Consider the following 13,025-nt stretch of genomic DNA (forward strand, 5'->3'; position numbering starts at 1 on the left):
ATTGCCACGACAGAGAAAATAATAGAAAGCCTGTTCTTCCTTCACTGTGGTGGCTTCTGGCAGCCAGAGCTTGTATGACTGGAATCTCACAGGAGTGAAACCCTCAGGGCAGGGGAGCTGTGCTTCTCAGGGAAGAGACCCTTGGCTTTCGATGGGTCTAAAGGCCCAGCTGGAGCTGCCGTGTAAGCAACTGCTTTCATCTAGTGGCTTCCTGAAAGCGAGTCTGCAGACTGACATAAGACCCTAGCCCGGGCTCTGAAAGGGAGCTCTTTCACAGCACCTTTTCTACAAGACCTCGAGGGCATTTGAATGCCTGTACCTTCTGTGTGTAAAGCAGCCAAGCCAGTCTGACCAGCTCAGGGAAACACCAACAATACTGCCAACACCAATCGCATGGATTCTAGTTACTAATTATCTCTTGGCCCCTGAGGAGAAGATAGAGTAGCTCACTGATTGGATCCTGAAGTTGAAATGACTCCACAGCGCCCTGCACTCCAGCCAGAGCAACAGGAAGACTCCAGTGCTGTGGGAGACATTTTAAGGACAGATCCAGCCTTAGGCTAGACTGCACCTGTTCGAGTTTCAGCCCAACCCCGAGCCAGCCCATGGAACAGAGAAGCAGCGCCCGGGACCGTACTGAACATGAGTGAGACCCATGAGGCTGGGAGGGAAAGAGTCACGGAGTGGAAAGGGCCTCGGGGCTCCGGCTGGGAGTATGAAGACTGCAGGAGCCTCCGGAAAAGGAGCCTTACTGAGCCAGGTGGGCTCCACCCAGAAAATGGCCTGGACGCTACATGCTGGGCCAAAAGGCGGAATCGGCCCTACAGAAAAAGGGATTGTGGGTACTGGGATTTTGAGCAGAATGAACCGGACTTTATGGACTCAGAGGAAAGCGGAAAGGAGGGTCTCTTCCCAGAAGGCTCTACTGCTTACTGGAATGGAGAAGACGTAGAGTGTATGAATCTGAGGCCTGGGACAGAGGGGCGTTTACTTGTGGGAAGCCCGGCTGGGATCCGGGAAGCTGGAGGAGGTGAGAAGGTGAATGGCTGTGTAGATCGTAAGGATCTGATGTCCAATCCCAAGGACCTGCAGAAAGCCAAACACAAGAATGGCTACAGAAATTTGGGCGACTCTTTGGAGAATTTATATCAACCTCAGAACTGGTACATGGGCCTGAGGAATCTTAATTACAGCCTTGAGGATTGTAAAGGAGTTAACTTAGATTACAGAGATCACAGGGATTCGTGTCACGGTCCTGGGCCTTATACCAATGGTGAGTCTCTGGAAGGTGAAGAGTTTGTTAGATACTATGAAGAAGACAAGAAGGTTTGCCAAAGTAACAAAATCTACCCCGAAGCAAGGAGTGACTGCCCCACAGATCTGGCTAATCCTGAGACGGAAAATAAAGGCTATTATACTTTCTCTACAAACTCTGAGTCTCACGGTTGCAGACAAGCTAGTTCTCTCCATCAAGGAGAGGATTTGGAGTATGAGGAGTATGAGGACGTTGACAGACTGGGAGTGAGGGTCCCCAGAGGCAGAGGAGCCATCTCCGAAGGTTCGCAGCAACATCCTGGGGACAAGCAAGGAGAGCATCGCTTTGGGGGTGCTGGGGCCCCTGCATTAGAAAGTACCTGGCACCCGGGGGAGATGAGAGCGTTAACTGGTTCAGAGCCGTGGGGAAGGAATAGCTGCTTCCGCCGCACGGCTCCCGGCACCCTGAGACGCTCGGAGTTTGTGCAGAGAAGGAAGAAGGCTCAAGGTAGGAGTCCAGCCTGCCTTCTGGCGGGAGAAAAGTGAATCCTGGGAATAGTTACATGGATGGAGTAGCATGACTGTGCATGCTGACGTATGTTCAGATCCCCCCGAATGTGTTTGTGTAAGGCCGACCTGGAGGCATGATCCTCGGGGTGTCTTGCAGAGCGACATTACATAGAGTAGTGTCACAAATGCTGTGCTGTGGCCCTCAAATAAGACAACATCTTGTGGGAGTTTTTCCTCTCTTGGTTGACAGCTGCCCCCAGTTGCAAACCTCTTCCCATCCTTATGCTAATGTTTTTATTCTTGCAAGGACAGCATGGTCATCATCTGGTCATCATCGTGGTGTTAGTATTAAAAATTACCTTTCCAGCCAATTTCTGTCCATCCCTAAACTTCTTTAACAGTAGAGGAAAAGAAGCGTTGGCTTCCACCATCGGTGGGTCTTTTCTCGATAGTACAGCTGGCATAATAAACCCCGGGTGGGATCTGGGCATGGATTTCAGTCTGTCACCACACCTGTGCCTGTTAGGTAGGTGTATGCCATCTCAATCCCTACAGCCTTCCCTCAGTGATCCGCAAAGTGGGAATGCCAGGAGTCTGATCAAACAGTCTCTTGTTTTGTGTCTTCAGTACTTTATTTGATAAACTTGTTCATATGTTGTGTTCTTCTCAGGCTAAACAGCCTGTGTTGTTCTAACCAGGTGTGACATGGGGGTCCTGGTTATGGTTCAAGGATCAGGCATGGAACTGGAGAGGGGGAATGATCTGGAAGACTCCCTCATATTCCTTTCTTTCTTACTTAGGGCTCCCACAGAATGGCTCCTGCTTACACACACACACACACACACACACACACACACATATACATATATACCACATATACACATACATACACATACATGCATATACACATACATCCACACATATATACACACACATATACACATACACACACACACACACACACACACACACGCATCCTCTTCCTACACAGGCTTTATCCCATGCTCCTTGGCTTGATAGAACTTAAAATTTCCAAGCTACTCTTTGGACAAAGCTGGCTCCACGTATCTACACTTACAAAGATAAAAATGAGATCAAACCCGACTTCAGTCAGGAGGCTGAGGAATTTAGCAGCTAATCTTTCTTCTTTCCTTTTTGTGAATTTCTCTCTCTGAAATGATCGGGATTAGGTGACATCTAAATTCCTCACAACTCAAAGAGAGAGGTCCGACTGTGATCCCTCCATGGGCTGGGATCCACAGGTGAACTTTGTCCCTACCTGCAGTTCCTTATTGTCGGAAGCGTCCTATCTCCAGGGTGTTTGTTTATTGTTTAGTGTGCTGTAATGTGGCCTCTGATCTCTCTGAAACCGGCTTGGTTCTGCCTTACCCTTTGTACTTCCACGACTCTCTTTGTATCAGCCCTGAGGATTCCTCGTGGAGCTGTTGGCATCTCTTAGACTCCTGCTGCCCCCTTGGCCAGCCACAGAGCTCATCCTCCATAGAAATCTCTAGGCCCCCTATTGCGCTGCTAGCTGTCTTTGAGTACCAGCCTTGACCTTGACTGCGAGTTACTCAGCAGCAGCAGCATGTATTTTGAGAGGAAACAAGTGTTAGAATGGGTGCGCCTTGGGTTCAAATCTCAGTTTCAACATTTACTAACTGTGTCATTTTCGGCAAATTGCTTAGCCTCTCTGAGCTTCAGACTCTATTGACCACGCCATGATCTTCTCCACGGGACTGGCTCGGTGGTTCAGAAATCTTGCTGCTCTTGCGGAAGGAGGACTCAGGTTTAGTTCCAAACACCATCATGGCTCATAACCGCCTGTAACTCCATTTCCAGAGTAACAGGCACCCTCTTCTGGCCTTTGTGAGTGCCAGGCATGTGTGGAACACACACACATGCAAGCAAAACATGCATACACATTTTAAAAATGTTTTTTAAAAGATATTGCTCACATGTCTGGAATAAATATAGCAAGTGCTTATACAGTAGTGCGCGTGTGTGTGGTCCTCGGACCCCCTTCCCCTACACATCGCCCCACTAGAGGCTCACTCCGTGGTCCCCAAGGCACAGATTTATAGGCCCTGCTCCTGTTGGGCATTTGCAAACACTTCAGCTGTAAGGGTAAAACATTCCATCAGTTTCTCCCCTTCAGGTCCTATCCCTCCCATCCAGCCACCAAGAAGCAGTTACTTTGTAACTGTACCCCGCCCCTTTCACAAGCCAGAGGCCAGGCCTTTCCCGCCTTCTCTCCTCTCCTCTCCCCAGCCTCACCTTTCCTTTTCTGTGTACATCTGTCGTGGGGCTGTTGGGCTGAGTCTGTTATAGTTTTGGACCTCGACCCTAGGGTGTGGTCCCTGAACTTAGGAGGCCTTCTCTCCTAACGTGTCAGGTTTCTGTGAAAACTGGAGGCCCGAGTGAAGCTCCTCACTGGAGGCTGTCTTCAGTGGCATGCATAGGGTTTGAGGGGATTCCTTCATAAGTGCTGGGGTCTCCTCCTCAGTGGCTTCCCTGTAGGGGTCCTCCCTTATACCTAGCCCCTTTCCTGGCCTACAACTTGAACTCTGGCTTCTGGTCCAGGCTACTGTTGACTGTCTCCTGTTATTTTATTCCCTTAATTGTCAAAGCCTGGAAATTGTCTCAGGGAGAAAATGGGTAAATACAAATGTATCCCAGTTGCATTTTCTTGTTTTGAGTCATGTCCTCTTCAGTTTCTGCTGCTTTTGATTGCCTCCTAATGCTGACATATAATTATGGTTTTAATGCCGTGTCTGGAGCTGCTAATTAGTTATCAGTATGGGGGGTCAGCAGGACAGAAGCCACCGGTTATCTTTAAGGTTTTATCTTGCTAAGAATGTAATTGGCTATGACAGGAAAGGGCCTGGTATGTGGAACCCTTGGTCTCAGATTCCATGTTACTTGTGTTGATGTAAGTGATGCCAGGGTCTGGAGAGGAAGAGTTCTTCCAGAGATGAATCTGAAAGTCGAACTCTGTGGGAGCTGAGGCTCCAGGTTGAGAAGGCCGTGACAGAGTCTTCTTATATTAATTCTAGAAGGACCCTTCATGCCAACAGATCTAATGTTTCTAATAAATAATGGGTAGCTCTCAAAATTGGGTTATCCTATTACTTTATATGTGTGAGTGTTTTGCTTGTGTGTCTGTCTGTGAACCGTGCATCAGAAGATGTCAGATCTCCTGGGACTGGAGTCACAGGTGGCTGGGAGTCACCATGTGGGTGCTAAGAATCAAACCCAGGTCCTCTGCAAGAGCAACGAATTGTCTTAACTGCTGAGCCACAATCCAGCACTCGTGATCCGGTCTTAGAGTGTATTTAGTGGGTTGAGCTCCCCCTCCCCCTTTTTTGTTTGTTGCTTTCTATTTATTTGTTTGCTTGTTTTGAGACAGGGTCTTTCTATGTAGCCCTGGCTGGCCTGGAACTTGGTATGTAGCCCAGGCTGGCTCCTCCTCTTCTTGCCTCTGCCTTCCCAGTACTAGGATCAAATCCATGCCACTGTGCCTGGCTTTTGTTGTTGTTTCTTTACTGTTGTATTGAGTTGGTCTCTCTCAGACTCTCAAGTCAGGTTAGCCCCAGAACTTACTATATAGCCTAGACTCACATTAAACTCAGAGCAATCTTCTGCCTCAGCTTCCCTCCTCTAAACCCCAAGTACTGGGATTGCAGGTATGATCTACTACATCTAACTAAAATAAGAGTTAACGGGTAAATTTAAAAATGCATCTAGTATTGTCAAAAAGCATGTTTTATGTATGTGTGAGTGTGCATATACACATATATTCATTCACTTTGTAAATGTATATATGCATACATTGAGGAAGATGTAGGTCACATTTTTTTTTTTCGAGACAGGGTTTCTCTGTGTAGCCCTGGCTGTCCTGGAACTCACTCTGTAGACCAGGTTGGCCTCGAACTCAGAAATCCACCTGCCTTTGCCTCCCAAGTGCTGGGATTAAAGACGTGTGCCACCACCGCCTGGCTTGTAGGTCACATTTTTAAAAGTTTAAAAAGCACTTAAATCCAAACTGCTTAATTTATGAGTGAGGAGGGAGCACACACAGAAACTGACAAACATCCCCAGCAGCCCAGATAGCCTGGATCAGAAGGGACTTGTGACATCTCAGACCAATACTGCTGCTACATTACCGGGTCTGAAGCCAGAAGACTGGAGTCATTCTGCTTAAACAAACTTAGAAGAGAGGGGGTACTAGGAACAGGGGCTAGAACACATGCCACACAACAGAGGCAGGAAGAAGGGTGTGCTGAGCAGAGACCGGCTTCTGGTCAACATAGGGAGACTGAGGCAGCAGGAGCTTGAAGTGCATGGTCGCGTTGCGCCCGCAGTTGGGGCTGAAGGAGATGGTCACATTGTGTCTGGTCAGAAGGGGGCAATGCAAGCACCCCACTGCTTATCCACCTTCTCTGTGCTATACAGAGCTGAATCCCCGGCCCAGGGAACGGTCCTGCCCTCAGCTAAGACGGGTCTCCCACACCAATCAATAAGATTAAGATGCCAGGGGCCTGTTGTCCCAAGGCAGTATACTCTGTAAGCCGATGATTAACACTGATGCCACAGCCCCACCCCTTGCCAATTTAACACCTGCATGTATCACTTCCTTTTAAAGGTCAATAGTCCGTATCACTTTTAAGTTTATTATTAGGATAGCAAGTGGAGGTCAGAGAACGACGTTGTGGGGTTGGCTCACTCCTGCCACCTCTTCGCAGAGCAGAGCAGACTCAGGTTTCAGGCTTGGAACACAGATGCTTTTACTCACAGAGCCCTTCCTAGCCTACACACATCCCTTGCTCCCACAGGCTCAAGAGCATGTGACAGTCAGTATAAGCGGTACTCATCTCCTGGTTCCTCATGGGGGATGTGATGTGACTAGGGACTCTAAGCTCACACTGCCTGGATAGCCCCACCCTGGGGTAGACTGTTAAAAAAGACATATCCGTCTATGAGACCAAATGGAGTGATGGAAAGCTAATCACCAACTATAAATCAAAAGGAATTGTGAGTTCACCAAGTGGGACAGAAGATAGCCAGAAGCCAGGTGTGACCCCAGCAAAAAGATCAGTTAACACTGGCACGTGCCTGTGGAGTCAGTACTTCTGAGACGACAGCAGGAAGGATGCTGAGATCCAGGCCAATGCGGGCTGCATTTACAATATTTCTCATCAGAAGTTTTATTCAGCTGTGCACAGTACTACGTGTCTGTAATCCCTGCACTTGGATGATGGTAAAGGTAAAAGGATCAGGAGTTAAAAGCCAATCTTAGCAACTTAGTAAGTTCATGGCCAGCCTGGGCTACACATGGCCAGCCTAGGCTACACAAGCAAACAAAAACCCAAAATAATAAAAGGAAAGAAAAAAACAGTTTTATTGGCTGACACAAAAATTCTATTAAATTTTTTAAAAAGATTTTATTTGTATTTTTTTTAACTATATGCATATGTGTGTGGGTTTGTGCACATGACCACAGTACCAGCAGAATCCAAAAAGAGTATGTCTTGTCCCTTGGAGCTGGAGTACTAAGGACCTGCAAGCTAGCACAAGTGAGTGCTGGGAACTGAACTCAAGTCCCCGAAGAGCAGTGTACACCCCTTCCCTTAAGGGAGCCGCCTCACCACCCTCTCGAGATCCGTTTCTTAAGCAGTGGTAATATATTTCAAGTTAATTATCTTTGACTTATTGTTTTACTTCCTAAAAACGAAAAAGTAACTCAGCCTGAAGCCTCCAATGGCCTTGTTTATTTGGTGCATGTTCAGAAATGATGTCTCAGTTGCTCCTTGCATTCTTTGGTACAATAAATTGCAGACATAGAGATGAGCCCTGGATTCTAGAGAGAATGGTGGATAAGGGGACTGAGAACAAAGTGTGGAGGGGCTTGGCTTCTAGCTAGCTCCAAGAATCTGTCCCAGCAGGAATTTCCCCCCAGCTAAAAGTCTAAGCAGACAGCCTTGACAAACAAAGGTGGGGGTGGAGGTGGGGGTTCTGATGCTTTTGGGATTTAGGGGCCTGAGATGAAATCGATTCAGCACTGAAGTTTAGCGATCTCTAAGAAGTTTCCCATGATGCCCGAAGAAGACAGTGGGCCCAGTCTGACAGTTTCACAGAGAAAGGGCAAACTGCCTGCAGACAGGAGTGAAGTGGGTACTAGAGGGAAGCATGGGGGCTGGGCTGGGTCGGTGGGGGTGCGGGGGAGCAGGCGTGGGAATATAGAAAACCAGGAGTTAGAGTCCTCCAGGCGGGTCTGCGTAAGGAAGAGCAGATTCCGGGCCTGCTTCCTCTAGGGCCTGCTGCTCCAGCTGCCTCTCCACAGAAGCTAAGGAGGCCAAGCCTGGATGGCCAGCCAAGACGGCTTCCCGCTGCCTTTCCCTTTCCAAGGTGTCTTGTTGCCTGTTTTGTCATCGGTTTAAAGAGATTAGGTCAGGAAAGACATCTCAGATTGTTAAGTGAAAAAAGTGTTTGAGACAGATTTACAAAGTAGTTGCCGTCTAGAGATAGGATATACTTGTATTGCAGCAAATATCCTTTCCCCACTTTATTGAGTTTGTATGTGTGTGTGACATTAATGTTACACATACATCAAAAGTCACAATTTTCATACCTTTTTTCACACTTTTTTAAATGCATTTCAAGTACCTTTCCCAGGAGCTGAAGGGATGGCTCAGTGGTTAAGGGCACAAAGGACCCAGGTTCAGTTCCCAGCACCATGTTGTATGGTTTGCAGCCACCTGCAACTCCAGTGTCTGAGCTCTGACATCCCCTTCTGGTCTCTGTATACTTACATGCACTTGGTAAACCTGTTGCCGCGCACTCGAGCACACATGCACACACACACACACACACACACATGCACCTGAGTCCTGGGCAGAAGCAGCAACTGCCAGTAGTGGCTTAGATCTCAGACAGTAAACTTCAGAGAACTTCTATAAATAAATAAACAAACAAAAAGCCTTCTAAAAGTAAGAACTGGAGAAAATGTATCTATTGTCCACATTTCTCTTTGCTGGTCTTCTAATTTTTTGAATGAAAGGCCTCTCTCTTTGCCCCTTCTCCCACATAATTTCTGTCATAATCTCTGGAATGTCCGTGAATATTCACTGTGCTCCATATCAGATTTTGTCTGGTGGGTTTACAGTTTGCTTTATACTTAGGTTTACTAGACCGGCATCTGAATACAGCCTTTGTTCCAAGCACGTCACTGTGCTGTTGTGACCGCTCACTCGGGGCTGTGAGGACTGTGTAGAATTCGACTTTAAGACTGCCCTTCTTCCTTCTTAGCCATCAGATGGCTACCAAAACCCACAAGTGGCATCTAGGTCCCAGTTGGCAGGAAAAGCAGTAGCTGTAAAACCAAGGCCAGTCCATGGGGAGACCTCCCAGTTCTGAGCTGGCTACTCCATTTCTCTACCGCTGTCATGTAATGACAGGAATGGCAGCTTAGCAGCAGGGTTGTTAGAAGTGGCCAGCGCCCGTAGCGGTATTTGCCATGTATCCTAAGTGCCATATAAATTCTGTTTAATAAATTTTAAAAACTCGAAGGTGCTCCTTCAAGGGTAGAGGGAAGCGATGCCTCACCCTGCAGCCTGGGGAGGCGGGTACTCTCAGTTCAGGGAGGGGCCACCACTGAAGGCAGTCTCTGGGTTGCTTAGAGTTTCACCTTACAGTGAAACTGACTTCTTGGGATGTCAATTTATTTGTTTTTGTTTGCTTTGATTTCCCCCCAACAACTCATTATGCTCTTTTGTAACACCAAAAAATCCCTACTGGGCGCTGGCAATGTAACTCCGTTGGTGGAGTGCTAACTAGCAGTGCACCAGGCCCTGGGTTCCATCTCCAGCACTCAGCAAAATCTCAACAGTACCTTGGATTCAGGTGCCCTTTGCTCTCAACTTTCCCGAGGCAGACTCAATGATGAAATTGATACGTTCCCCCTTCCAGAACTTTCTATGAATACTTATATTTATAATACTTACTTTCTCTGAATACTTACATTTATAAATATTTGTGTATTTAGAAGCATGTGCTAATGTTTTTTTTTCATCCTCTCCCCAATTCCACTCCACCCCTGACCCCCCCCCCCCCCGCGCCTTTTCTCTTTATTCACAGACTATCCACATTGAAAGTTTCTTCTCCCTAGATTCCTTTAAAGTGTAAATGTTTGTAACATGTGAAGGGGCTCCAGGTGCCAGTCATCCTAGTTGTGGGTCCTGACCGCCCTAACACCTGCGCACCTGAGACCTCTTGCCACCCCCACCCCCTCTCGGGTAGCATCTACAGCAGACCTGGGTCCCCTTGGCAAGATCAGGGCAGAGTGAAGGTATCACCTAGGCAGTCAGTGCTGCCTAGATATCTGTCACTCCGGGTTAAGGACAGCTTCCCCAAATGAAGTTTAGCAAATAGCTGAAAAGGCAAGAATTAATAGTGTCTCGAGCTGCAATTTCCAGGGCTTTAGAACTAAGCGAAAGCGACCAGCAAGGAAAGGGTTGCGCGCAGGCGCGGCGGTGCTTGGTCCAGCCAGGATGGAGTCCGGCTCCATCCTTTACCACCAGCCCCGGGGCCTTGCCTGCGTGCCTGGGGCGATTCAGAGGGAAATTCGGGAAGCCGGGGGATGGGCCAACCCTGTTTGGTGGGCCCTGGCGGGGGCCAAGGCACTTTCTGGGTGCTGGGGAAGTTCAGCTCCTCTGCTGATCCTCGCACGTCGGCGCGCGGGGCCTCGGGGCTGCAGGTATGGTGAGGGCCGGGGTTCAGAGAGCCGGCGTGGGACCTGGGGCGAGGGCTGGCGCACTGGGCTTCCCCTCCCGCACACAGCCGACCTCCCTCTTGGCTAGGGAACAGGCCTTGGTTTTGCATCTGACTTTGTCAGTTGGACGCAGCTATGAGTCCACCCACTGGTGGAAATGAATTGGGGGGTAGCACGCTGACCTGCAGAGAACTGGCTTTTGTTGGGGGGGGGGAGTGGCGGGAAACGGAGCAACTAACCCCGAACCCCGCAAATACTTTGCTTTGCTTTAAATCACTAAATTCGTACAATCAGCTGCGGCCCCTGAACACCTGTAAGAAGAAAGTGCCCGCTGGTCCGCACGAGTTATTTTTTGGTAGGCTGATGGGGAACCTCACTTTTCTCAGTGTGCTTGTTCATTTTCAGATTTTGTTCGCATGGGAAAGTAGGGTTTCTGAACCAATGTCCCGGGCGTTTTTCTAATTCACGTATCCCATCCTCGTCTGGTGCTGACGGCAGTGTCTCACCCACCGTGGGAAAAGGACTACCTTTTGTTGAGTTACCGTGTTTAATTTCCCCAAGGACTCTGCAAAACAGGTGTTCTTCTCCTCGTTTTACAGATGAGGAATTTGCCCAGAGGTGAACTTTTGTGGGGCTCCCACGGTAAGGGTCAGAGCCTGTCACCGCTGCAGCTAGTTGAAAGTGAAGTGCTTTCTCACTTGGCTTTTCGAATACAGAATTTTTTGTTCGTTCATTTCATGGTGTCGATCAGTGTCAACCCCGCCCCCCCTCCCGCGTCCTAGGGTAGAGCTCTATCCGGGAGTGATATTTACAACCCCTAGTGGTATATCGAACTTTTTCATAGCAGGTATGTGGTTTAAAGGGGTAACAGATTTAAATTTGGAGTGATTTCAAAGCAGACATTTTTTTTTTTTTTTTTTTGTCTGAAGAGTGGTTATCAGTGGAGCGGAAAGGTCTCTGGGGATTTGTTAGAAATCAGATTCCTGGGTCCCATCCAAATTTGCTGAGTCAGATTCTCAGGAGGGGTACCAAGGAAACTGCAGTTTTGCAGACAGTATCCTTTTATCTTATTAAATAACGGAGTTTGGGTTTTCTTGTTTTTGTTTGTTTGTTGTCTTGAGTAGCCAAGAGTCTGTCTGGGAAAAAAAAAAAAGCATTCTGGAAGTTTGGAGGAAAACGGATCTTCTTAGTACAGAAGTTAAAATGGCTAGGATACAGTTTTCTCACTTTTAATATAAATAAAATGTGGCTCTCCTAGCGTGGCTGCCGGCTTCTGGTTGATGATCTTTGATTCTGATCTTTAGTTCCCAGGAGAAAAAGTTCCCAGGGGAGGGCTAAAGATCGGAGGAGAAAGGCCCCTCCCGCCAGGCCTGCTGCACCTGTGAGCCCAGGCTAGGGTGCAGTTACAGTGGCCCTGGAGTGTGCAGCATCAGGACTTAATCTTTTTAGCATATTCCTAGAGCTGGTGTTTCCACAGAACCTTGGGCATGCCAGTCACGCTCCTCAATCTTAGGCTTTTAATGTAGGAATGGTAACCATCACTCACCCGAAAGCTTTGCCATATGAAGTAGTTCAGGGATATCATTTGTAAGTTAGCTCCCATGTGGTTGGAATTAATAAATGTTCTCTTTGGAATTTTACAGTCTCGTGTTAGTGAGTTTCTCTTGTTAGTTTGCCACTAACAAGATCTAAGGGGAATAAGAACCTGTCACTTTGACGCTGAGAGGTGTCAACCTGTACCTTTAAAAAGAATCTCTGAGAGTTCGAGGCCAGCCTGGTATACAAATCAAGTTCCAGCACAGCCAGGGCTAACCCCCAAACAAACCCAAAAGCCCAAACAAGTACTACAGTCTGACCACAAAGAGAATTTAAAACAGTTTCATTTAAAGGATTTTCTTACGAGGTTGGGGTACGAATGCATTTGTCTAACCTGTGCCAGCCCCAGCCCCCATTCCCAGCACAGCAATAAGTGAGCTGTCTGTGTGGCACAGCTGCCTTCGGAATGATACGTTTGCGCAGTGATGGATGGGAAGATGTTTGAAACGTTGCCACTCATTGTGACATAAAGTTCAAGAAAGATATTAGCTGTTGGCTATTGTTTTTAAATTATTGAATAATACAACTTACAGGAAGAAGATTGTCGTGGTACCAGGGACTCCCTCCCTGTGCACTCTTTGGTTGGTTGGTTAGTTGGTTGGTTAGTTTGTTCAGACAGGATTTCTCTGTGTAGCCCTGACTGTCCTGGAACCCACTCTGTACAGTGGCCTTGAACTCAGAGATCTACCTGTTTCTGCCTCCCAAACGCTGGGATTAAAGGTGTGTGGCACACTGCCTGGCTTCCCTGTGCACACATTTAGCATTTAAAGTTTAATGTTTTCATTCTTTCTTTTTCTCTTTCTGTTTTTTCTTTATTTACATTTCAGATGTTATCCCCTTTCCTGGTTTCCCCTCCAAAAGCCCTCTATCCCAGCCCCCCTCCCCCTGCTCACCA

General features: G+C 47.8%; 1 protein-coding gene across 4 annotated transcripts in view; it reads left to right on the forward strand.

Moving 5' to 3' along the window:
- Positions 1 to 13,025, forward strand: part of Dnmbp (dynamin binding protein) — a 96,597-nt gene that overhangs the window by 52,687 nt on the left and 30,885 nt on the right. Inside the window, exon 1 of one of the 4 annotated variants that reach the window (XM_052185391.1) lies at positions 628 to 1,762. The exons of 2 other annotated variants lie outside the window; for them this stretch is intronic. In XM_052185391.1, coding sequence (XP_052041351.1) covers positions 643 to 1,762 — 1,120 coding nt within the window. In that variant the 5' untranslated portion in view covers positions 628 to 642. Of the gene's footprint in view, positions 1 to 627; positions 1,763 to 10,386; positions 10,520 to 13,025 lie in introns of those variants that run through there. One more of the 4 variants, XM_052185384.1, reaches the window with a different exon arrangement.

Source organism: Apodemus sylvaticus, chromosome 1, assembly GCF_947179515.1.
Source record: "Apodemus sylvaticus chromosome 1, mApoSyl1.1, whole genome shotgun sequence".
Lineage (NCBI taxonomy): Eukaryota > Metazoa > Chordata > Mammalia > Rodentia > Muridae > Apodemus > Apodemus sylvaticus.